Source organism: Euleptes europaea, chromosome 14, assembly GCF_029931775.1.
Source record: "Euleptes europaea isolate rEulEur1 chromosome 14, rEulEur1.hap1, whole genome shotgun sequence".
Classification (NCBI taxonomy): Eukaryota; Metazoa; Chordata; class Lepidosauria; order Squamata; family Sphaerodactylidae; genus Euleptes; species Euleptes europaea.
The window spans coordinates 17712437-17739262 of record NC_079325.1 but is presented as its reverse complement, the minus strand read 5'-3'; the positions used below and the strand labels follow the sequence as shown (position 1 = coordinate 17739262).

At 46.2% G+C, this 26826-nt stretch overlaps 1 protein-coding gene across 5 annotated transcripts in view; it reads right to left on the bottom strand.

Annotated features, from left to right (window-relative positions):
* The window catches only part of PKNOX2 (PBX/knotted 1 homeobox 2), a 379920-nt gene that overhangs the window by 5705 nt on the left and 347389 nt on the right, over positions 1-26826 (bottom strand). For all 5 annotated transcript variants that reach the window (XM_056860518.1, XM_056860521.1, XM_056860522.1 and 2 more), the window contains 3 exons: positions 24348-24445; positions 19412-19531; positions 1723-1799 (listed from right to left, as the gene is read on the bottom strand). In XM_056860518.1, coding sequence (XP_056716496.1) covers positions 1723-1799; positions 19412-19531; positions 24348-24445 — 295 coding nt within the window. The remainder of the gene's footprint in view (positions 1-1722; positions 1800-19411; positions 19532-24347; positions 24446-26826) is intronic.

The following is a 26826-nucleotide window of genomic DNA, read 5'->3' as shown; positions in this document are numbered from 1 at the left end:
ATACAAAATAATTAGTACAAGGATATTATGACATGGTTAACATGAAGGAATTAAGCAATTAAGTAGGCAGGAGGGAGTCAGGAAAGTTCTATTTCAATGTTGGAAAACTCAGCTTGGATCCAACCCATTGTTAATACAACGGAATGTAGATTAGGAGATTAATAGTTTCCCCCCCCCCAAAAGGACAAAACTTTTACCCCAACCAAAGATGTCTTGTCTGTGTCAGCAACATTCCTTGGTGGTGGGCCAGGCAGAGCAGGGAGCGCTAGTTTATAATTCATGTTGATAACTTCAACTGACCTGGATGGCCCAGGCTAGCCTGATCTCGTCAGATCTCAGAAGCTAAGCAGGGTCAGCCCTGGTTAGTATTTGGATGGGAGACCACCAAGGAATACCAGGGTTGCTATGCAGAGGAAGGCACTGGCAAACCACCTCTGTTAGTCTCTTGCCATGAAACCCCCCCAAAAAAGGATCGCCATAAGTCGGCTGCGACTTGATGGCACTTTACACACACACACACACACACACCTTCAATTCATACATTTCTAAGTCAATTTGCGTTTTCTGAAATAATGGTTGTGATTAGCTAATTGCAGCTCTCTATGAAAACACTGTTAGAGAATTTTTTTTTGGGATAAATGGCTCCAGAGTTCATTGTTCAAGTGTTTTCCCTCTTTTAAAATGACTATTATTAATATTTTATAGTGTTCGGTCATCTTATTTTATACTTTGTATGGCTCTGTTGTTTTATGCTGGTTATGCTTTTTTTTAAATGCAGCTTACTGGAAATACAATAAATCATGGAAAATAAATACAATAAATCATGGGAAAAGATTATTGGTAACGGGCAGGCTTGTGAGTCCCTATGAGTATTTTTTTTAAAAAATCTCTCTCTCTCTCTCTCTCTCTCTCTCCTGGGTCTCAGGCAGAGGTTTTTCACATCACCTACTTGACTAGTCCCTTTAACTGGTGATGCCGGGGATTGAACCTGGGACCTCCAGCATGCCAAGCAGATGCTCTACCACTGAGCTACGGCCCTTCCCCAAACAAACTGCCTCTCAAAATTAACTGAAGAGACAGGGTCCCAGACAGGACTTGAAGAAGTTACCGTCCAGACAGACAAAAGGGAGGCAAGAGGTGGAACGGAGGGATGAATGTTCAGGCCAGGTCAAACAACTGCCCCTTTGGGGACCCTCAGTCTTTTGTAGGTTGATGTTTGAGCCAGTGTAGTACAGTGGTTAAGAGTGCTGGAGTAGTACTTGTGAGGCCCGAGTTCCAATCCACAGTGGATCTCCTGGGGCCACTCTCTCTCTCAGTCTAAGGTGCTTCATAGATATGTTGGACCTCTAATATGGCAAAGGGATGTCCAGCGTGTATGCACAGTGCCCTGAGCTCCTTGCAAGAAGGGCACGATATATAGCTAGATCAGTTTTAAGCAGGAGGTGTGCCTAGGGTTACCAACCACAAGATGGAGCCTGGAATCTTCCCGGAATTATAACTAATTTCTAGATATCCGTTCCCCATGGCAGACTCTATGGGGTATCAGAGAGTCCAGGAGAAACGGAAGCCCCAGAGTGACATCTCAATCCCCACTGAGCTCCCTCTCTTCTCCAAACTCAGCCCTCCCTAGCCATTGCCCCCAAATCTCCAGGAATTTCCCTAAGATAGGTTTGGCAACTCCAAGTGTCCCCCTTCTCCCCCCCCCCACAAAGGTACACTCACCAGTTGTTGACCTGTAAGAGCGTGAGGTTTGTCTGTGCCGCGATCTGCCTTTTCTCATCCTCTGTTGGGTAAGGGTGCTGAAAAGAGAGAAGGATCATCGTCACGTGCACTGCATGGTACCATCGGGGATTATCTTGAGCTCTTCCTGTCAGAGGAGATTTGAAGCACAGAAGGGATGCTTCCATTGTCAGCTTCAGGAAACCGAAAGGCTCAGCTAGAACAGCTCTTTTGTCCTTGTGATGTTACAGAAACTAGAAACGTTTTGTGTTGACTACCATACCCGAATTTCTCTTGCTGTTTCTTATGCCTGGGAGAAATCGAAGAGGCTGCACGCTTATCACACCAATTGGATTTTCAGTATATGTCAAGGGAGTCAGTAGCTTCGGGGAAACAAATTAAGAAAATGACCGGGGAGGAGAAGGGAAGAAAACAAGAAAAGGGCTTGTGACATAGGACACTTCAGAGGGACATAGGTTTGGTTCAGATGTAACAGCAAACAAAAGGGACAGGAATGAGTGTTAGGGAGAGTCATCTCTTTCCTCTTCTAGTCTGAGGCCCTATAATGACATTTCTGCTTTCATGGCAAACCACAGTTTTCTGTTTGCATCTGGAAAGGCAAACTATGGCTTGCGCTTCCTTGTAAAGCAGGATTCTAAACTGAGATTAAGTGGTGGGCCGAAATCCCAGTTTTCAGGACACGCTACGGTTTCCCACAAACCTGGAAAAATCTGATTATTTAAAAACATGTGTGAGAAGCAGACGGAGATGGTCTAAATGAAGTATGCAATGTGGTTTTCAGTGCTTCAGAAACGATATTACCAAGTCTGATTATTAGGACCCCCCCCCTTGGTAAAATCAATAGATCTCAAAGTGTGGGTCAGGTCAAAGAAATGGGTCTCCCACAGGTCAGGAGGAACATGGTGTGCTTGGGTTGCCAACTCCAGGTTTGGAGGTTCCTGGAGCTTTGGAAGGTGGAGCATGTGGAGGGCAGGGTTTGGGGAGGGGATGGACCTCATTAGGGTATAATGGCATACAGTCCATCCTCCAAAGCAGCTGTTTTCTCCAGGGAAACTGATTTAGGTAGTCTGCAGGACAGCTGTAATTCTGGGAGATCTTCAGGTTGGCAACCCCAGGGTGAGCTGGGAGACAAAACAACAAATCAGAGCTTGGTACTGCTTGTTGCTGGGTAATGCTATGTATTCATAAAGATTAACCAAGAAAAAATAAAATATAAACTTGACCAATGTTAAACTGATGTTCCTAAATTTTCTGCTGGGGAGGGGGGAAATATGGTAAGTCCTGAGAAGTACAGTAAGATTACAAGGGATGTAAGGACCACTGGTGTAAATCAGGGGTCACTGATCTTACCTTTAACGAGAGTTTCTTGTGAGTAATAGAAAATATGCTGAGCTAATTCCCTCCCCCCCTTCCCTTCAGGTTACCAAGTTTTGTTCTGTCCTAGAAACAGAACATTAGACAAGGAAGAAAGACAGAAATGAAACTATTAGCTAAGTAACTCAGAGAAAAATCCTACAAAATAAAAGCTTTTGATAAAAAAAGCCTAGAGCAGATATTTATGTCATCTTTTCCTGGTTCTTCTAGGGCAGAGGTTCCCAAACATTTTGAGTCATGGAGCACTTTTCAGGAGAGAAATTCGAATGACGGTAGTATTTTTCTTTCCAGTCTCTTCATGGAGCACTAGGACATGTTTCATGGAGCACAAAGTGCTCCACGGAGCACAGTTTGGGAACCTCTGCTCTACGGGATGCACAAGCTGTTCTGCAGTAGCCAGCAAGCTACCAGTAGCTCATGATCTACCTGTTGGAGACCTGGTTTAAATTATTTCTCTTGATCAGGTTATTTTACAGATCAGACAGTAGAGGGCAGCAGCACCCTGGCTTGGCAGTGAGCGAAAAACTGGAAAATGGGCTGTAAGCAACATCCTTTGCTATACCACAAGGAGAATACTGACTTATGGGTAGAAACTCATTCAAACTTTTGAATCACATTAGATGAGTCTTTTCCGTCTTTTCTTTTGAGCCATAACAGCTCCCAGCACGAAAATCTGGGAGCCGGAAACTGAGACATCTCAAGCAGCCCCAATGGGTTATTTTGCATGCCCTCAATAATTCAGGACAGCCAGCGTGGTGTAGTGGTTAAGAGCGGCAGACTCTAATCTAGAGAACCGGGTTTGATTCCCCACTCCTCCGCATGAAGCCTGCTGGCTGACCTTGGGCCAGTCACAGCTCTCTTAGAACTCTCTCAACCAACGCAGAGGCAGGCAGTGGCCAACCACCCCCGAATGTCTCTTGTCTTGGAAACCCTACTCGGTCACCATAAGCCAGCTCTGACTTGACGGCACTTTCTACCACCACCGAATAAGTAGGGCACACAATTACTCCAGGAGAAGTAACCTAAAGTTTAAGTGAATTTGGATGGTTTGTTCTTATGGTAGCTCCAGGCTGTTATTTCAGAAGGCCACAAAGACCACTGAAACACATGACCATGAGAAAGGGAATTCCATATTGTCAAGAATGTGCAGATGGGGGGAGAGGAAGCTTACAAACGGGTACCCCTGCCTGCTACCTCTGCTTCCATTCCCAGGTTCTTTATCTATTTAAATTCATTTTCCCCCACCTTCTTCCCCAGCGGGGACCCGAAAGCAGCATACAGCATTCTCCTCTCCTCCATTTTATCCTCACAACAACCCTGTGAGGCAGGTTAGGCTGAGAGAGTGTGACTGGCCCAAGGTCACCCAATTAGCTTCCATGGCATGAGTGGGGAGATTTGAACCTAGGCCTCCCAGAGGCTAGTCCAACACTCTTAACCTCTGCACTGCACTGACTCTCTGAGCATAAAGCACTGCCTACTGCATTCCACTGTGAACACGTTAAGCTAGCTAATACCGATTCAGACTATTGGTCTATCTAGGTGAAAAATATGTCTGTCCTGGCTCTCCAGGGTCTTTCACGTCATCTGCTGCTGGAGCCTTTTAACTGGCGAGGCCAGGGATTGAACCTGGGACCTTCTGCATGCCAAGCAGAAGCCCTACCTCTGAGCCATGGCCCCTTCCCTGATGCAGAGTTTCTCAAGGGCCATTTAGCCCATATCACACCACTACTACCATATCCCTTATAGGTCACTATACAAACAGGCAAGACTTATTTTTAAAAATGGTGTCCATTTCTGGTTCCTTGCTACAGCAAAGCAGCATCATCATCACCATCATTGGTTTTTATATGCTGACCTTCTCTACTACTTAAGGGAGAATCAAACTGTCTTACAATCACCTTCCCTTTCCCTCCCCACAACAGACACCCTGTGAGGTAGGTGGGGCTGAGAGAGCTCGAAGAGAGCTGTGTCTAGCCTAAGGTCACCCAGCAGGCTTCATGTGTAGGAGTGGGGAAACCAACCTGGTTCACCAGATTAGTGTCCACCACTTATGAGTAGGAGTGGAGAAACAAATCCAGTTCACCAGATTAGAGTCCACCAATCATGCGGAGGAGTGGGGCATCAAACTCAGTTCTCCAGATTAAAGTCCACTGCTCATGTGGAGGAGTGGGGAATCAAACCCGGTTCTCCAGATTAGCGTCCACCACTCATGAATAGGAGCGGGGAAACAAATCCAGTTCACCAGATTAGAGTCCACTGCTCATGCGGAGGAGTGGGGTATCAAACTCAGTTCTCCAGATTAAAGTCCACTGCTCATGTGGAGGAGTGGGGAATCAAAGCCGATTCTCGTCCACCACTCATGAGTAGGAGTGGGGAAACAAATCCAGTTCACCAGATTAGCGTCCACAGCTCATGCGGAGGAGTGGGGCATCAAACCCGGTTCTCCAGATTAGCGTCCACTGCTCATGCGGAGGAGTGGGGAAACAAATCCAGTTCAGCAGATTAGCAACCACCGCTCATGCGGAGGAGTGGGGCAACAAACCCAGTTCTCCAGACTAAAGTCAACTGCTCCAAACCACCGCTCTTAACCACTACTCCACACTGGCTCTCTGCAATAGACCTGCAATAAAGGCCATGTGCAAGAAATGATTGAGTTGACGGCCATGGTGGCTACAAAGTCAGAGCTGAGGGCTGCCAGAGATGCAACAGGAGGAGGAGAATCTGCTCAGGACACTAGTTGTAGGGCACACCTTACTAGTTGTAAGGTATGAAAACCCTCTGCCTGTTCTGTAAGGGCCTTTCTTTGCTCAGATTTCACCTTTGTTCCGTAAGCAGTTTTTGTGAGGCAACCCTGAAGGGTCTGCGGTTTAATAAAAGCTGCTCTTGATTTAAAGCCCCCGCAAGGACCTGCAACTTGTAAGCTAAAATCTATAGCAAAGTGATATTGGAGCAATTTTGCTTCACCGAGATGCATTCCTGATGGCTTATTTCTGTCTAAGCAGAAAAAGTGCTAATCACGCATTTTGAGGCATTTCACAGAAAACTCTTGTACAGAACTAAATCAAGGACTGCAAACTGACAATGGAGGAACTGAACGGTGCAATCCTATCCAGAGTTACACCCTGCTAAGTCAATTGAAGCCAATGGGCTCAGAAAGGTGTTACTCTGCTTAGCATTGCACTGTAAGGGTGCAAGACCAATGCAAAGGGCTGATGTAGTTTAATAGAAAAAAATGTGTTTTCTAAATAAGCCAGCAATGGGAATTCATTGCCAGCCCTCTAACTCAGGGGCCATTGATTAAAGGGCAAATTATTCTACCTACAGAAGACACAGAAAAATAAATGTAACCATGGATGAATTCCAGCACTTTTGAAAACCTTGTGGTGATGGTGGAGGTGGAACGTGCGGTCAAGTCACAGCTGGTTTATGGTGACCCCTGGTGGGGTTTTCTGTAGGGTGGTGGTGGAAATCAATCCAATCCCTTCTGTGGGGCAATATCCCAGCACTCACTCGGTGTGGGATATTTCACCTGTTTCAAGCAGCAGAGTTCGCAAACAGCTAATACTATATATATGTGGAGGAATATGAATAGCACAATCTCTGAGTCCTGAAGGAGTCCAGAGCAAATTCCTATTGGGGCCCAATATTTGACCTGGAACAACACAAAACTTGTTCTTCTGACTCAGTGAAACCGGAATAACAGCATTTACTTACCTGCCGTGTTATTTACTTAATTAATTAATTAATGGGCCTAGGCACAAACAGAAAGATTGATTGCTTGGCTTTCTCCTTGTGGCCCGGAGGAGCAAAATGCAGCACAAACCTCCTTTCCTGGCAGACTTGGCTGCCTTTTATAGAAGAGAGAGGAGGTGAGGAGAGATCTCAGAATGAACCCATGAAGACCAAACTCCAAGGAAGCAAAAGGAATACTATAGAAAGGCCAAGGGCTGTTGGTTTGTGTGGTGTCGAAATGTGTTGCCCGGGGTGTGGGTGTGTGTTCCTCTTGGTTTGGTCTTCCAATAACATTCCTTCCCTAGTTTTGTTTCTAGTTATTTCTGGGCTCTTAAGTCTTGTTCGGTTCTTCCAGGTACTAGGCAAAGGTCGGAGGAACTTGGGGCAGGCAGGGGCTGTGGGGAGACACGTGAGCTACACCAGGAGCACATGAATCTTTTCCCAGAAAACTGGGATTAGTTTTCCACGTGGCTCTTGAAAACATGGCCAGAGATGCAGAAGTGATTGGAAGAGGGTGAAACAGTAAGGGGTGAAAAATAGTGCTGTCACTTGATAGAAGAGATCTGAATTATTGGTATGAGTTTTAATAGATTCATTTATTCACTGATCAGAACAGCTTAAATCTGCATATGCATGGTACACAAGATAACCCCATTCTAAAAGAAGCATGCTTTGTTTTTAAATGATGCACACGTGAATTGCAGCAGGTTTATAATCTCAGAAGAGGCACTGCCTCTCACACAGCGGGGAATTGCTGGCGCTTGCCGATCTGCAGTTTTCATAAGAACCTGTTCTCAAAGTAATTACAAATTTAAATTCTACTGCCTAGTTAAGCGGGAGTGGAGGAATGTTTTAGTCGATCAGAATGGTTTTAGCTGATTCAACGACTCAACCAACTAAACCAGGGGTCCCCAGCGTGATGCCTGTGGGCACCATGGCGCCAACCAACACCTTTCCTGGTGCCCACCAAGTGTTTTTATCAAATGGGTGGGGCCAGTTGGGGTCCTGCCCAGCAGGGCTTCTGATTGGCCATTGGAGAATTGATGGATTCTGCAGATTAAAATAACATTGTTTCGGTGGCAGCACTCCTTGCTGAAAACCAGTGTGTGCAGAGAAAGGGGGAGGATATTTTTTATTTATGAAGCAACATGAAGGTGCATGGCATTGACAGAGTATAGAGGAAAGGTCCCTGTCCTGAGGACTCTGCAATCTCAGATGTGACATGGGGGAAACAACAAAAGGAATGGAAGGTGATGAGGATACATCAAGGGGGAAATATGTATGCTGGATTAAGTTGTGACGATGCAGGGATGAGACGCTGTTCAGGTTTCCACACTCCCAAGTGCCATCACTAAACAAATGAAATTGTATAGAGGTGATTTTATTCAACAATACTGCATAAAGGAAATTGAATTCCTATGTGCAATCTTGTCAGTTGACTTGATTTTTAAAGAATCTACAAACTTACAGACTGGAATAAAATAATTCACAGTATTATTTTCACAGTAGGGGGCCATGGCTCAGCGGTAGAGCATCTGCTTGGCATGCAGAAGGCCCCAGATTCAATCCCCGGCATCTCCAGCTAAAGGGACTAGGCAAGTAGGTGATGTGAAAGACCTCTGCCTGAGACCTTGGAGAGCCGCTGCCAGTTTGAGTAGACAACACTGACCTTGATGGACCAAGGGCCTGATTCAGTATAAGGCAGCGTCATGTGTTCAAGTGTTCAGTATGATCAAGACCACAGCAATACTTCTTTGCTTTCTTAAATGGCTCAATCACAGTGTGAGATCCAGACAGTGTGCTCTGGGCATCACTAGTTATGTGTGTGTGTTAAGTGCCGTCAAGTCGCTTCCCACTCATGGCGACCCTGTGAATCAGTGTCCTCCAAAACGTCCTATCTTTAACGGCCTTGCTCAGGTCTTGCAAACTGAGGGCTGTGGCTTCCTTTATAGAGTCAATCCATCTCTTGTTGGGACTTCCTCTTTTTCTGCTGCCCTTAACTTTTCCTAGCATGATTGTCTTTTCCAGTGACTCTTGTCTTCTCATGACGTGACCAAAGTACTGTAGCTTCAGTTTAGTCATTTTAGCTTCTAGGGTCAGTTCAGGCTTGATTTGATCTTTAACCCACTGATTTGTTTTTTAACAATCCATTGCTAGTGATGCCAGGGAACTATTCTTGTGTTGTATGCTACAGTGACCAATACAATCAAAGACGGGGATCTATGCTGAATGAAACCAATGCAACACAAGCCACAGCACAGGTGGCTGTTGTTACCTTGCAAAGTAATTTTTGTTGGTTTGAGCATACAATATTAGCTACTGGTAAAATTGTTCACAGTTTTTCTAGCCACCTATGCTGTTGCTTGTGTTATAGCAACCAATACAGGCAATCAGAGTTGTGCTTCAGCATCCTCTCTTAACAATCAGAGAGATTCCCGAGGTGTGTCTCTCAAACTGGGCACTTTTTCCTTTGGCATCCTTGTGGGGGTGGGCTACACACAGTGGGTAGAAGGGCAGCCAGCAGAGCACGCGTCCCTCAAATAAGCTCTCTGGTTTTCTCAGTCAGATCAGTTGCAATCTTCTCTGTTTACACTCTTTACAATTTTGACTACAGTTGCAACTTCAATTAACTTCTTCACTTCTGACCTATTCAAATTTTAAATCGCTCACGAACTATATCACGGTGGTAACAATACCAGCTAAGGATGAAAACAGAAACATACAATTTTCCAAGAACGTTTGAGAACTTGTGGAATTTTATGGCCAAATTAACTTGTGATGCATTTTTCTTTAAATGTCCCTTTGGACCGGCTGTCCAGTGAGAAGACAAACTAGACAACGGAGCAATGGTTTCCGCAGTGCCCTGACAAAGCAGGCCACTGGATTGATTGCTAAATTAACACATGGGTGCTTACCCCCAAATCTGAACATGGACAACATTTGGATTCAGAACTGTGCCATAAGTAAACCCCAAGCTTCAGGGATAATTGGGACAAGCAGGCTAGAATGCCCCAGAGTCTCTTTCTAACAGTGTTAATTGCATAAATCTGTATTAATTGCAGTGTAAAATGGTGCACATGAAACTCTGCCAAGTGCCTTATAAATCCTTTGCAGTTGCAGCCAAATGTTGTGAAAGGAAGATGTGAAAATGCAGTCCTTAAGAAAACTATTGGTGCAACCCTAAGTGGAGTTACATCTTTCTAAGTCTGTTGGAGCCAATGGACTTAGAAGGATGTAACTCCATTTAGGATTACGCTGTGTGAGTCATCAACAAGAATGAATGATAGAAAAACAATACCTTTCCCCTCCACTTTTAATGTACTTTCTCCCTCTCATACTGCCTCAGTTTTATAGACCCCCTAAAGCAGAAGCTGTCATCGCTTCTTTTAAGAATCCTGCATTAAAGAAGAAAAATAATAATAGTAATATCCCTGATGTAGCAGATCAGCTCAAACATCCCTCTAATTCAGTATTCTGTTTCCAACAACAGCCAGGCAGATGACTTTGAACGCTCTGAAGCAAGGCACAGAAACAACAGCCATCTCCTGTTCCTTGCCCCCAGCATCTGGTCCTCAAAGGTATACTGCTGCTGGACATGGAGGTTCTAGATAATTTGTCTCGGCGAATAGCTGCTGATGGATTTATCCTCTATTAACATGACCGATCCTTTTGAAACCCTCTTGCAGGATTACATTCTGTAAATGAACTGTGTGCATCATTTTAAGGAGTCCATCCTGTTGTCAATCCTAACTAGGGATGTCCATTCAGATATATCTGGTACCAATATGAATCTGAAAAACATTTTATCTGCATTTTACAGATATATTCGGGTGTCCGGATGGTATCTTGGATTATCTGGGGTACTGGAAAATGGATCCTGAAGAATCCCAGAAATATCTGGGATTAGCTGTGAATACTGGAAGCCAGCATTTGAAGGCTCCCAGGACTGGCTTTTTTCTTCTTTTTTCTTCCTGTGTCTTCTCAGTTTTGGAATTAGCTTGCAGTGTTCGTTTCGCTTTGATTCTGTTCTTTTAAATTGTTTTTTTCCCTGCAACATTGTATTCTTCTTGCAAGTTGGTTTGTCTGGATTGTAGTTTGCAGTGGAATCTTGGGTTTGACATTGCATTTGATTCTCAGGTTGTACATTGGCACAGATTCTCTTAGTTAGGAGGGAGGGATAAAAAGCTCCCTCCCCACAGCATTCATAATTTTATCTATCACCTACATTCTCTCTCTCTCTCATGGACACACACATTTTTATTGTTGCTGCATTTGTCTTCAGTTCACTCTTAGGAACTGCAGCACAATGTTCCAAGTGGAACTATAATGATACCTGTTTCTCATTAGTTAGGTTTCCTGGGCAGCAAAGTAGAATTTTTAAGAGCTGAATTTAGAAACCGGCTTTTAAGCCCTATGATGCTAAAAAAGGGAGGTGAATTTAAAAGGTAACTTGCATAAGAACAATCTACTCGATGTTTGAAACAAGCATTAGTTGAGGAAAATCAGTGAATTTGACAAGTTATATAATTTTGCCTACGTGGCACACAGTTTGCAAAATGGGAACACCAAAGGCTTAGAAACTTGAACAGATGTAACTGCAATGTAGTACAGCTCAAAATCCAGTTTTTTTGGCTGTTTCCAAAACATTGCCTTGAGGTTTCTAGTCCTTATGGGGAAAAAATAAAAACATACAAATGACCAAAATTAGGAAATTATGGGCGGATCCATCATCTCCAGTATTCTGTCACCAGTACATGCCTGCAGTGATGAACAAGGACCCATCACTCCACCCTTGTTATATTTGCAAAAGGCTAAACAGAAAATCTCCAGTTGTGGATTGGAGTGTTGGATACTAGATGCTTGATAAAAATCAGGATTTTTTAAAATGGTAGAATCTCCTGTCTTGGGCACTAGGTGGCAGATGGAGTCCTAAATATGTGCCCATACCACCAAATATTGTCCAAGGATTTTGGGGGAACATAGTTGGAGGAGAGATGGGCTTGCCACTTTACAAAAACTTACATCATTAAAATATGAATATTTTCCATGTGATAGTTACACAGACAAAACTGTGACTAAACAGTGCTTTTATGTCTTCATTGCTTGCTTGTGGCTGACGAAGAAACAACTATGCTATACTGAAGCAAAGCAGCTGAAATGCAACGGAATGAGCAGTTCAAACAGCTTTGTGAGAGATCCCCCTCTCTGAGTTTGCTTCTCCAAATCAGTTGCTCAGACGTTGATACAGAAACAATAGATTTATTGAAGCCTTCAGGAGATGAGACAGGCACAGGTAGAAAGTTGCAAGTGAGGGGCTATACGGGTTTACAGAATATATTGACTCCAGGGCACTGGGGCACTGGGGTTCACACTTATTGTTATGGGAAGTTACAAGCTTGGCATAATACAAAACATCAGACGGATCCCAGGAAGTCTGGTGCGGCTATCACACTTCCAAGGCCGCACCGGCCTGAGGGAGTACTGGCAGGAAGAACAGCGGGGGGGAAGATACATGGGCCATCAGGCCTGGCGCCTGAGACCAGAAGGTGTGAACTGCTTTTACGAGTTCACTGATAACACCGCAGGTGATGGAAAGCAGAGACACAAAGACAGAGACCCTCACATTCTGCCCCCCTTAAGGCCCCCCTCCGAGAGGACGAGGCTTATCGGGATAAGCGAGGTGGAATTCTCGGACCAAGCGAGGAGCTGCCATGTGGGGTGCGGCCACCCATTCGTCATGAGCGGAGCCAAGGTTTTTCCAGCGAACAAAGTAAAACAGTTTCCCTTTCTTCCATTTGGAATCTAAAACCTTGGATATTTCCAAATGGGTATCCCCTCCTACTACGGTAGGAATCTCATGAGCGGGAGGGGGGTGGAACTGGGGAGCTGCTACATAAGGTTTGAGGAGGCTTATATGGAAGACTGGATGAACTCCCTTGAGAGTCTTAGGGAGACTCAGTTCCACGGTAACCTCGTTGATTACTCTGGTAATGGGGAAAGGTCCTACATAACGGTCGCTCAGTTTTTTGCAGGGGCGAAGAGAGCGGAGGTTTTTGGTGGACAGATAGACTTGCTCCCCCACCTTGAGTTCCCATCCCGGAGACCGGTGTTTGTCTGCTTGTTCCTTGTACTTGCTTTTTGCCCTTTCCAGATTTTTGAGCAACCATGGCCAGGTGGATTTAACCACCTGAATCCACTCCTGAAGATCAGGGGTAGACTGGAGCTCTGGCGAGACGGGGGCAGAACCGAAAGGGCCAAAATCCGTCCCGTATATAACTTGGAAGGGACTAAAGCCGGTAGAGGAATGAGGCGCATTGTTGTACGCATATTCGGCAAATGGCAGCAGGTCGACCCAGTCGTCCTGGTGGAAATTTACATAGCAACGCAAATAACATTCTACTACCGCATTTACTCGTTCCGTTTGACCATCCGTTTGGGGGTGATAGGCGGAAGAAAGGCCCTGTTCCTCCACTCCCATTAACTTTAGGAAAGCCCGCCAGAATTTGGCAACAAACTGGACCCCCCGGTCGGAGAGGACCTTCCTCGGGATCGAGTGTAGCCTGAGGACGTGCGTGATGAACAGTTTAGCTAAGCCCTGGGCTGAAGGAAGACCTGCACATGGAACGAAATGAACCTGTTTGGAAAAGAGGTCTGTGATAACCCAGAGAACCGTTTTCCCCCGACTTGGAGGTAGGTCGGTGATAAAATCCATGGCGATGACTTCCCAGGGACGGGAGGGGTTCTCAAGCGGTTTGAGAAGCCCCGGGGGTTTTCCCATCCGTTTCTTGGCTGTGGCGCAGGTGGGGCAGCTGCGCACATACAACTCTACATCAGATCTCATACCGGGCCACCAGAATTGCCTTCGAACCAGGTGAAGCGTTTTTATGAAACCAAAATGACCCGCTAGCCTGGCCCCATGTACAAGTCCCAATACTTCTTTGCGAAGGGAAGATGGGACATATAGTTTCCCCCCTTGCACCCACCAAGTGTTGGTTCGTTCCAAGCCAGTGGGGAGGAGATGGTGCTCCTCCTCCTGTAAGGAGGCGTCCCGGAGTCGCTGTTGGAATGCTTCCGGGATACCTTTGAGCGTAGGGGGGGTCTCCGGTTGGCGGGCTTGGGATCGGGTGGTGACGGCCAAGCCAGGGACTTCCCCTCGCTGTTCGGGAGTGAACAGGGAGTCGACGGGGCGATCGAAATCGTTGCGATACTGGGGAAGTCGTGACAAAGCATCAGCTAGGGCATTTTCTTTGCCAGGGACATGTTTGAGGGTGAACCGGAATTTTGCAAAAAATTGGGCCCACCGAATTTGTTTGGCATTGAGTTTTCTAGCTCCCTTGAGAGCCTCAAGATTCTTGTGATCTGTGCACACTTCGAACGGCAGCTCGGCCCCCTCCAAGAAGTGTCTCCATATGGTAAGGGCATGTTTGACCGCTGCTGCCTCCTTCTCCCAAATGGCCCAGTTGATTTCGGACTGGGAAAACTTCTTGGAGAAGTAGGCGCATGGCCTCAACCGTCCCCCCTCATCCCTCTGCAATAGGGCCCCGCCCATGGCTACATCCGAGGCATCCACCTGCACCACGAAGGGCTTGGTGCAATCCGGGTGAGCCAAAACGGGTTCGGATGAAAAAAGTAGCTTTAAACGTTCAAAAGCTTGCTGGCACTGGGGAGACCATTGCAGACGGGCTGAGGGGAGTGCGGCGCTAGCCCCCCTGTCCTTGGTACGCAACAGGGCAGTGAGGGGAAGCGCAACTTGGGCAAAGTTGGGAATGAAATTCCGGTAAAAGTTGGCAAACCCCAAAAACTGTTGAAGTTGGCGGCGGGTAGTGGGGGTTTCCCAGTCCCGCACCGCCTGGACCTTGGCGGGGTCCATTTCCAACCCTTGGTGGGAAATCACATACCCCAGAAATGTAATAGAAGGTTGGTGGAATTCACACTTGGACACCTTAGCATACAGTTTGTGCTCCCGCAGCCGCTGGAGCACTTCTCGCACTAGGCGCACATGTTCTTCCATGGTCTCAGAGTAAATAAGAATGTCATCGAGAAATACCACCACCCCCCGAAACAGTAAATCATGCAAAACTTCATTAATTAATTGCATAAAGACACTCGGAGCCCCCGAAAGTCCGAACGGCATGACCAGGTACTCAAACATCCCAAAACAACTGGAAAAGGCCGTTTTGGGTTCGTCTCCTTCTTTGATGCGAATGCGGTGGTAGGCTTCTACCAAGTCCAGTTTGGTGAAGATTCGGCCCTCCTTTAATTGTGCTAGAAGGTCAGGAATAAGAGGGAGGGGGTAAGCATTAGACTGGGTGACTGCGTTCAGTCTGCGAAAGTCAATACACAGTCTTAAATCTCCCGTCTTTTTCTTTACAAAGAAAGCTGGGGCTGAATAAGGAGCCTTGGAGGGGCGTATGAAACCCCTCGCCAGATTGACATCCAGATAGTCTCGCAATACAGTCTTTTCACTAGGGCTCATGGGGTAAACCTTTCCCTTAGACAGTTTGCCTTCCCCTACAATCTCGATGGCACAGTCCGTTTCTCTGTGGGGAGGCAGTTCGTCGCACTCTCTAACATCGAAAACATCAGTAAACTGCGAGTACTCAGAGGGTAATTGAGGAGAGACTGGGGCGGGGGACCCTACCAGTGCGGCGGCTGGAGTTCTGAGTACCCGTTCCTTGTCATGCAACCCACAGGGGTTTTCGGGGAAGGAAAGCACCCGTTTAACCCAATCAATGGAGGGATTGTGTCCCCTTAACCAGTTCATCCCTAACACCACAGGGGTTACAATAGGGGCGATGGTGAAATACAACCGTTCCCAATGTTCCCCCACGGACATAATCACGGCTGCAGTTCTGTGGGTCACAGGGCCCCGTTTAAAGTCACTCCCGTCCATTTGGGAAAAACGGAGGGGTCCCGGAAGCCGCTTGCGCCGGACACCCAACTTCTTGGCAGTTTCCTCATTTATCATGGTGCGGGCACACCCCGAGTCGACCAACGCGGGGACCTCTAACGGGGGACCCCCTTTGGGTAGGGACAGATGAACACGCACAAATACATTGTCCTCTTGGGCGCTTACCATCGGTGGAGCTCCTTGCACAACGATAGGGACGGTCTGCTGCGGAGCCCCCTCTACAGCAGACCGACGGCGTTTTTTGCCGGCTGTTCCCACTCTTCCTCCTCGCTGGAAGAGGGGGACGGGGTGGTGGCTTCCGGGGAGCCGTCCGAATCAAAGACGGTATTTGTAATCCGGGACCCCGATGGGACCGTAGAGTCGGATGCCCCATCCTGGGGGCGCGCGTGGAGAGCGGAGGGTGCGCCGGAGCGCCGGCTCAGTGGTCCACTTCTGCGGCGAGGCTGGCTGTCGACGGCCGGTTTCGTCGGCTCGGCCTGGGTTTGGCGGGGGGGGGGTCGGACGGCCTGAGCGAGAGGGGCATTGCGATGCAAAGTGACCCTTTCCCCCGCAGATCAGGCAGACGCCGGCCTCGAACCGCTTGCGGCGTTCCGCGGCCGAGAGACCCCCGCCACCCCCTTGCCGGAGTTCCCGGCCACGGTCACCTCGGGGCCTGGGGTCTCGCCCAAGCCGTTGCTTGGACAAGTTCAGGAGTTGTTTGCGATTCTCGATGTCAGCAGCATGGCGAACCCAACCTTCCACATCCGGGGGGTTCCCTTGCATGAAGGCCCAATGTTGGAGGTCTGGGTTGAGACCCTCCCTGAAACATTGTACCAAGGTAGCTTCACTCCAGTCCAGAATTCGGCTAGCCAGTGACTGGAACTCACTTGCATACTGCGCCACCGACTTAGTCCCTTGGCGCAGTTGCATCAGGGAGGCTTTAGCCCGCTCACCCAGAGTCGGGTCCTCAAAACGGTTTCGGAGTGCTACCATGAACTCGTCCAGGGTTCGCAGCACCGGCGAGCGGAGTTCATACTGCAACACCATCCAGGCAGCCGCCTCCCCTTGCAGTAAGGAAGCCACGTACTGCACCCGGGACTCCTCAGAAACGAAGGTTCGGCCTTGTTCCCGCATAAAAATGTCTACTTGGACCATAAAAAAGGTCAACTGGTCTCCCGACCCGTCATACGTGACTTTCAGGTCCCGACGGGCCGGGGGGGCAGGGGTTGCGGGCGGAACTACCGGCGCCCCGTCTGGGGGAGCACCGGCTGGAGGTTGCAACTTCAGCGCATCTAGGGTCGTGGCCATCTCACCCATTACGCGTTGCATGATCTCCATCTGCTCCTGCATAGCCCGGCGGTCTTCCTGCCACTGCTTTCGTTCTTCCTCCATGAGGGCCTCTTTGCGGGCCGGGTCCCCTTCGAGTCCCGTGCTGGGGAAGGCCAACCGGCGATCCTTCGCCGCAGTCCGCGAGAGCGACCAGCCCTTGGGAGAGTCCAGCCAATAAGTAAGCCCCCGGGGACGTCCGTCCCGATCTTGGTCGGGTGCGTGACCCTTCGGTTTCTTTGGCTTGGCTCCCTCCTCCTTCGGGTCCGGCTTCTCCGGCTCGTCCGGTTCCTTGGGGGCATCGGGGTTAGGGGTGGTGTCCTCGTCGGCTGACATTCTGTCCAAAGCGGTACAGCTGCAGTCCGAGAGGCAAAGACTTGCAACTTAATGTGAGAGATCCCCCTCTCTGAGTTTGCTTCTCCAAATCAGTTGCTCAGACGTTGATACAGAAACAATAGATTTATTGAAGCCTTCAGGAGATGAGACAGGCACAGGTAGAAAGTTGCAAGTGAGGGGCTATACGGGTTTACAGAATATATTGACTCCAGGGCACTGGGGCACTGGGGTTCACACTTATTGTTATGGGAAGTTACAAGCTTGGCATAATACAAAACATCAGACGGATCCCAGGAAGTCTGGTGCGGCTATCACACTTCCAAGGCCGCACCGGCCTGAGGGAGTACTGGCAGGAAGAACAGCGGGGGGGAAGATACATGGGCCATCAGGCCTGGCGCCTGAGACCAGAAGGTGTGAACTGCTTTTACGAGTTCACTGATAACACCGCAGGTGATGGAAAGCAGAGACACAAAGACAGAGACCCTCACAAGCTTGTTTGGTGCCAAAGTGCCCAACAGGTCAGCCGGACACAGGTCTCCCTCCATCAGCGATGCTTTAGACATTTGAAAGCACCAGATGGTTTCCTTGCACGGGGCGTTTCTGGGTCAGCATTTCATGAATCAGCTTGAGTTCAGAAGAGATCTCCCCCTCCCCCCCAATAAACACTTCATCAACATTCCCAGCATCCATATGATTACGCTTGCAAAAATGTGAATTTGCTTTGTTCTCATTTAAATATTTTCTACACCACTTGCAATTATGGAAGCTGCTGGCTGAGGCTGAATTTGGAAGGCTAACACTTAGCTTTATTATTGCAGCCTTCTCTGACCCCCCCTCCCTCAACATGTTTCTGTGGGTCATTGGATTGGGATGGGCAGCATCAAAAATTGCCTCCCCCCTCTTCTGCAGCTACTGCACCAACAGAGTGGCACCACAGAATCCAAACTTTAAGGTTTAGCTCATTAAAAAAAAAAAAAATCGCGGTGTAAAGTTGGCCCTTATTCTTAGCCCTACTGAAAGCTGACCAATGAAGTGACTTCAGCTAGGTAATATCCCCACACGCACACTGCAAGTCGCAGACTCTGCCCATTCCGGCACTCTTTTATCAGATCATGCTTACCAAATGATATAGACAAGAACTGTCAAAGGTACTAGGTAGGAGCCAAAAGTTATCTCACAAAACTCTGTGAAAACATGACAGATTGCTCTGAAAGCGGGCAAAAGAGTGACAGAAATCAGTAAACCCCCACGGACAGTGTAGAAAATACTCCTCTCTGTATTGACTTCAAGATGATAGCTTGTTTGATTGGCTGCATAGTGCTGTGACATAATCATGTTCACTTCGTGATCCCCTATTGGCTAGGATCACTCAAGGAAGAAGAAAAATGTCCCAACATATACCTCTGGCAAGTTGCACTAGAGCAAATGAAGAGAAGGGAAATGAACAGCAGTGAACAGGTATGGGGGGAAAATGACCAATGAGGAGGTTTCAGTAAATATTTTGGACCCTGAAAGCTGTATTTTGTTAAACTGAAACGGAAAAACATTTCATGCAACTCCAGGATTCAGTATGAAGGTATTCGCTTTTGTGTAGAAAGCTGAACAAAAAAAAGTCCCTTAAAGCCTGAGAAATCTGTCATTCGGTGCTGTGGTGAAGTGTGAGAACAGCTCCACCCTGCTTGCCAGGAATATGAGCATGCAGCCGCAGAAGTCAATGCGCAAGAGGTGATTTGCACCACTGCCAATAAGCACAGTGCTTGCACTGATAGATAGCTGAAACTAATCCACAGGAAGGGGCTGTCTGTTGTAATCACTAGCCAACAAGGTAAAGACCACCACACTGCCTGGCTTTAAACTTTCCTTTTGTCTCTGTTGTGAAGATGTTTGTGCTTACCCCCAGATAAGCAAACTGCTTCATAAACAGACAGCGAGCATCGTTCAGACCAGCCTCAACTTAATGGAGAATGATCCCAAGGGGTTAATCTCTCAGACACACTTGTTGACTTCTCTCACCATAAGATGCTGAAAGAGCCAGGAGCGCATGATATTCGTAGCGTGCTTCGGCAGGACTCCTCGTTTGTTCTTTGACTTTTTATCTTCACTGTCAAGAAGAGAGGTCAGGTCCAGGTTAACCTACAGGGCAGGCAACGAGAAAGAAAAGCTTAAACAACAATGCAGGTAGGGGGAAAAAACGGAGGCTGGGTTGCCATGGTGACATGGTTCACAATGTCGGCCTGATTTCACGGTGGCTCCACGAGGCTCCACCGCATTGAGCTATTCAGAGTGGCAGGGCCAGAACTCCCCTAAGAGCAACCATAATGTGCCTTTAAGTAAAACAAACAAAAATCAGTCTCTCTCCAGTAACTGAGGGTCCCACTGGATGAAATGCTGGAAGATCCATGAATGGATTTCAGGGTGGGACAGACAATTTGAATCAGGGGCAAGGCAAGGGGGTTGTGCTGCTTCTCCAACCACAAATATTGCCCCATTGGGCAAATACCAGCTTCAGGGAGCCATTTGAAGTTGGAAAAAGAGAGAATAAACCCCAAGACAAAGAAAACTGTGAGATTTCTTCCTACATTTTATCTACAGTTTGGATCATTTGAGACTAGGGTTGCCAGCTCCAGGCAGGGAAATATCTGGAGATTTTTGGGGCAGAGCCTGAGGGGGTGGGGTTTGGAGAGGGGATGGACTTCAATGCCCCAGAGTCCAATTGCCAAAGCGGCCATTTTCTCCAGGTGAACTGATCTCTACCGTCTGGAGATCCATTGCAATAGTGGGAGATCTCCAGCCACTACCTGGAGGATAGTAGTACAGAATTGAACACAGAATTGTACACAGAAACTACCTGGAGGATGGCAACCCTTTTTGAGACCAAAGTTCACCCAAGTTGGGCATCATACTTCAGTCCTGTTCATGCTGGCTATGGATGAGGACAAGTGAGAGGGCGGTTGTTAGGCTTAATTTGAGTCAAACTCAACAAGGGTCAGCTCCAACTCTTGACTTCAGTGCTTGGAATCAGCCCTGGAGCATATGAACTAATTATAAAAGAAAGATATCATTCTATGATCTGTGAGAGCTAGTATGGTTTAGGGCATACAAGTGTTGGACTAGATCTGGGGAGATATAGGTCCAATAAACTATGAAGCTCACTGAGCATTTTGAGAGCGAGTTGTCACCTCTTGCCCACCTCACAGAGTTATTCTGAGGATAAAAGTGGGGGACACGTGCACAACCCTGAACTCTACAGAGGAAAGATTGGATAAAATTGTAATAGGCAACAAAACCAATGCAGACATGTATTTCAATGGCACTTACTTCCAATTAAATAACTTTTTTTAAAAATAAAAAGCCTTAGTCATCTCCTTGAAGTTTTGTTTTTTTTAAATATACCCTTCGGTCTATTAATCAGTTTAAAAATGTGTAATTCTCAATAGGATTATTCTCAGGACAGCAGAGAAACATCTTTAAAAAAATCAGCTGATAAAATGAAAAGAAAACGCAAAGATCTGGGGAAGCAGAAAAAGAGAGAAGTTTTAATGAGGTTGCAGGAAATGGGAATCTGAACGTCAAGTTAAAAAACACGCACCCACCTTTCTTTTCTTTTTTTTTTAGGTTCTTCATAAAAACATTTCTCCTGCATGAATTAAACATCAGGATGGCAGCCCTGTGTCAGGTATAAATGATTCCCCCAGGTGCCGCTTGGGATGTATTGCAAGGCCTAGGCTGAATAAATTACCCAGGCAATACAGAAATAACATTAAGAGTGCTTGTCCAGGGCTCCGTCTGCGGCACAATATTCCCAACATACTTGTATCCGAACAGATCTGATCAATTTCCCTCTAAGATCTGAGCTGGCAAGAGCTTTTACACATTAAAAAGAGCAGAAATTTCAGGTTTTGTTTTTCTCCTCCTCACCCCCGCGCAAAGAGCTGAGGGAAAAGACGAGAAATCAGGGATACGGCAGCCCTGCCGATGCCTCGCACCCCCAAGAGTTTTTATTCAGCTTTGTAAAATTTGAAATAATAAATGCCCTAGTGCGGGGGGAGAGGGCCAGAGAGATTTTAAAAGAGCTCAGAGAGTCATCTGGTGCAACCGTGGTCCCGCTAGTGCTGATTCAGTAGGAAATGTCAGTATATCAATGCATGCACTTAAAAAAAAAAGATCTTCATTTGGGTAGTAAGAACTATATGATTTGCCTCTCATGAATATAAAACAGGGGAAAGAAAAACTGGGACTGATCTTAAGAGATAGGTTAGAATTTCCACGTGTAAAATTCAGATGGGGAAACTAAGAGGGAATATGGTTATCTACAGCTATTAAGGTTATCAGCACTCATATGTCTTTATTTGAATTTTTCAATCATCAGATTGGTTTTAATATCTCCCAGGCTAGAGACCAATGTGTTTTTGAAGAGGTTTGAAGGTGGCATCATAGAGGGCTGTACATTTTGGTTTGTATATTCATCCCACTATTGTGGCTGGGTCTTCTTTTGCTTCCCAAGAGCTCTGTATCTTCTTCCCTGTGGCAGACTTGAGATGACACAGGACTTCCATTTTCAGCGGTAATTCTGTGTTTGTCTATGCCTCCTATTATTATGGCTGGGTCTGTTTCAGCTTACCAAGATCTTTATATCTTTTTTTCCCCCAGTGGCAGCCTCATCTTTTGGATCCCTGTTATCCCAAAAATATTTGGCTGGCTACTGTTGGAAACAGAAAGCTGGACTAGATGGGCCTTTGACACAGCAGGGCTCTTACACCACAGAGCTGCCATTTTTAATTCCAGAAGCAGACTCTGCAAAGAATGTAAAGAGAGCTAGTAGTTGATTCTTATTGTGAAACGAAACTTCCAAAGGAGAATGTTCACTGTTTTTGACATAGCGCTGTCATAATTGGTATCGGTTCACCATGAGCCCAGACAGATTTCTAGGAGGGTGTCTAATTATCTTCCATTGTTTCAAGATTTATTAAGTATGAGCCTCTTTAGGCTAGGAGTTTTTAGAAGTATTTGCATATCGGTAATTAGGACCTGCTTGTTATGTTGCAATTTCTTTATTTCTTCTTGGTGATAAGGAGGCTCTTCCCTAGACACAAATTGAAGCCGAGATTTGTTCATCATTATTTGACACAAATTCTTTTGAATCAGCTAAAAATGTCTTTCAAATAAAATATAAGAGAGATTTTTTGGTCTTCTCTATATGTTTAAATAATTGAATTCAGGACCACTGAAACTGCCATGCAATCCTTTCGAGCACCCTGCTGTTTCCCAAGCCACCATTTTTGCTCTTCTTCTCTGAGCCCAGCTGGTCCTAGAAACAAGATAGCTCCTCCATGCTTCTGTAGGCTGGCCTTTACTTGCTGCAGAATCCCACCCTAAGACCAGAGTGCTTCAGAGGTGCATAACAAGAATCAGAATTCTGATAACTAAGCTTCCAAGGGAGCACTGTCAAAAAAAAAAATCTCCTTAGAGTATCTTGTATGACATTCATATTATACAGATCCTCCATGATCCTGATCATCTTGGCATTCCATATTGGACGCCTATACTTGGTAACGTCTTCTGTTAAATCTATATATCTCTCGGTCATACGTGGCTGAATCAATGAGTGATGAAATTTTAAGTTGAGAGGTAAATGATCACTGTCATAATACAAGGAAACCTCAAATGAATCAACAAATTGAGCAAAATTTTTTGATACCATGATATAATCAATAATGCTCATCCTATCCCCCATCCAGTATGTATATTCCACTGGATGATCCCCAGGGACAGCATCATTCAAAATACAAAGATCAAGCCGACAAGTGATTTGTGCTAAGAGGTATCCTGCATAGTTACATTTAGAGTCCTTAAATTTTCTCATATAAGGCAAATCTGGGTTTCCAGTATCTGGTGGACATGTCCTATATTTACATATAATGTATTATCATAAGGGCTTAATCTAGCATTGAAATCACCCCCTACTATAACATATGCTGTTAGATAACTATTCATCAATTGCCATATATAGTTTTCAAGGCCTATCCAATCTTCCTCCACATGGGCTTTTGTTTTTGCTGGTGGCATATAGACATTTATAACCAAGCATACAGCTTTTTGAAAATGCAACATTAATGCCAGAGTCAGACGAGAAAGGGACACAGCACTGTCATAATCGGCATTGATTCGCTATGTGCTCACCTTTATTAGCATGTGGGACCTCCATAAACTAACTCACCTCGCCCCTTAACTGCAGTACTTCAGGGCAATTTAAAGAAAGCAAAAAGGAAGCTTTGTTCAGAACGAGAGTAGAAAAGACATAATTATGCATCTAGAATATCGCTAGAGGTACAAGATCACCTCTGGCACGTTCTTTGTTTATTCCCTGCTTTTCCCAAAAAGAAGAAATTCTTGCCCATGGTAGTTTGTAGCAAATGATCAAAACATTAAAAAAAAAAAGAATCTGTGCCACAATACAAAAATCAAACAGTATAGCAGAGGGAACATAAAAACAAACGGGAGCAGAGACAGCCTACTAAGAAGAGTTCCAAAGCCAGAAGCGAAGATGGAGGTCTTAAGGTTTATTCCAGCTATCCCCAATATGGCACCTACGGGTGCCATGATGCCCGTTGATGTGGTGCTTACTTGCTTCTTGAGTTTGGGAGATAAAATTCACAGAGTCTTGAATGGAACAGGGGGGAAACCCCCCAAGGATCTCTAAGTCACTCCCTGTCAGCTGTCTGACTGGCAAAACACTTGAGATCATTCCAGGCACAAAGGTGCTTCTCCACAGAGATTATTTTGCAATAAAAATCTCTGTTAATGATCTTCACCACTTCCTCTCTCTGCACTGGAGAAGATTCAGATATGCGAAGGCTGACAGACACCCAAGACTTCCTTTCCCTCAAAACCTCCAAAAGAAACGAGTGCATCCATCACATTTCCCAGCTTCTTGTGCTCTTGGCCTTACCTGCGTGTTCTGGATCTGTATAGCTCCCTGTGGGATTGCTTGGGTTACCACCTGGCCCTGAGATGTTACCATAGTTACAGGCTGGTAAAGGGCTCCACCTGGCAAAGAGATACGGTTCACAGCAGAGATTTAGGGAATCAGCAAATGTCTTTTGGCAGGGGGGAAAAATGTTTAAACTGTCCTCATTTATTTGAACTGTGGGGGGAAGCCAATACCAAAAGGACTCTATGTCATCATCTTTAAACTGAAAGATCCCGCAGGCAGTCAAGCAGTCTTAAGAATGAGACTGGACCAAAAACATTTGTTTCTGTCATTTACGGCAGGAGACTCATGTAACAGTATCCCTCTCTCCCAAAGCCTAAAGACCCTGTCTGACAGAAACCTCTTGTGAGAAGGGACTCTTAAATTTGAGTGAAGATAAAAAGGATAGAGACAGACGCTTCGTTTAAAGGTGAAGACAGATGTAAAGTGAGGTCCTTGGGTCACTTTCTTGACAGAGAAAGTAGCAATTTCTTGACAGAGAAAGTAGGGCTTTATGCTTCTCATAGCTGTAGTCTACTTATTTCCCCCCTACGTAATCCTTGTCTCCGTTACAATGCTGAGCTTCCATGAAGGCATGATGTTAAGACATTTACTGGTGTCCTAACTAAATGACTAAGAGCTACCACCACAGAGCATATTAACATGTATTTCACTTCAAAACAGCGCTTTTGAAAGGGGAGTGTTTTTTTAAAAAAAGAACACATGCATTGTGGTAAATGGATGGAGCGTGCGGCCTCTGAATGGGGTCTAAGGAATCTCCAAAGACCTGCCCACCAACCCTAATAATCAAGGGAACTTGCTGAAGGGTCTTCTTGAGTTTGATTCTAGTCACTCCCACCTTTCCTAAGAGGGTTGCCAACCTCCAGGTACTAGCTGGAGATCTCTTGCTATTACAACTGATCTCTAGCCGATAGATATCAGTTCACCTGGAGAAAATGGCCGCTTTGGCAATTGGACTCTGTTTCATTGAAGTCCCTCCCTTCCCCAAACCCTGCCCTCCTCAGGCTCTGCCCCAAAAACCTCCCACTGGTAGCAAAGAGGGACCTGGCAACCCTACTTCCTAAAGGGAGCAGCTGGAGATTTTACTGTACAGCAACACCAGATGGTTCCCATTTGTTTTGGGATGGGGCCATGGCTCAGTGGTAGAGCCTCTGCTTAGCATGCAGAAGGTCCCAGGTTCAATCCCCGGCATCTCTAGTTTAAAGGATGAGGTAGTAAGAGATGTGACAGACCTCTGCCTGAGACCTTGGAGAGCTGCTGCCAGTCCGGGTAGACAAGACTCACCTTGATGGACCAAGGGCCTGATTCAGTATAAGGCAGATTCCCGTGTTCATGTCTTTACAGGATTGGGGAGCAGAGGCAGAGAATGTGGAGGAGTTCTCTCCTGGCTGCCACCTCCCAAACCTACTATTTATTGTGAGCTGTTGGAACAATTATTTAGGAATAAACTTTGTTTACTCCCCTTACTTGATAAGAAAGAAGGGGATAACCAGAATCCTCAGCCTTTAGCTTTGCTAGTGGGGAAAGGGGAACCTTGGCTTCATCTGAGAGACAATATAGTATATTGGTTAGAGTATCAGCCTAGGACTTGGAAGACCCAGGTGTGAACCTCACTCTGCCATGGAAGCTTGCTGGGTGACCTTGGGCCAGTCACATGCTCTCAGCCTAACCTATTTCACAGAATTGTTGTGAGGATTAAATGGAGAAATGGAGAATGATGTGAGTTTCTTTGAGGCCCCACTGGTGAGAAAGGTGACATATAAACGAAGCAAATAAATATATGCTCATATCATTTCTGCCCATCAAACCCAAGGTTTTAAGATGGTGTCTAAGTGTACCCTTAGGTGGGGGATGTTTGTCCCTCCCCTGGAGGCAAAATCCTGTAATGGGTGGGGTGATACTGGTGTACACACATACCTCTATTTACCAGGGAGAGTATGTAGTTTCTGGCATCTGTCCCTGGTAAATTACAGTCCACGGTTCTGCCTTTTGGAGCTGCCTTGTTAATACATTGTTAGTTTAAGCTGCTAGAGCTGGCATTCGTCAGGGTTCAGCTCCCTCTCCCCAGGGTCTCCCAGAAGTTATATTTCTGAGCAGGCAAGTGGTGCCTCTTGCCTCTAACGTGCATGCATTGAAATGCACGCATGTGAACACAAAGACACCATGCTGTGTTTTAGGCTGCCGTTTCACACAGTGCAGCTGCTGAGGTATATACTGAACTGCAATTCCATACTGTCAGGCATTTATATTTCCCCCTAATATATTTTAACCAAAAGTACAAACATATTGACTTTCAAATCAGTGGCAGCTAAGTTATTGCAAAGTAAATGAATAGGGTATATAACAGAGTATAGTGGGATGGAGTAGGGAGATGGAGTGGCGGTTGGTATGAAAACAAGGGTGCTAAAGCATATCACTTATTTTCACCCATGAAATG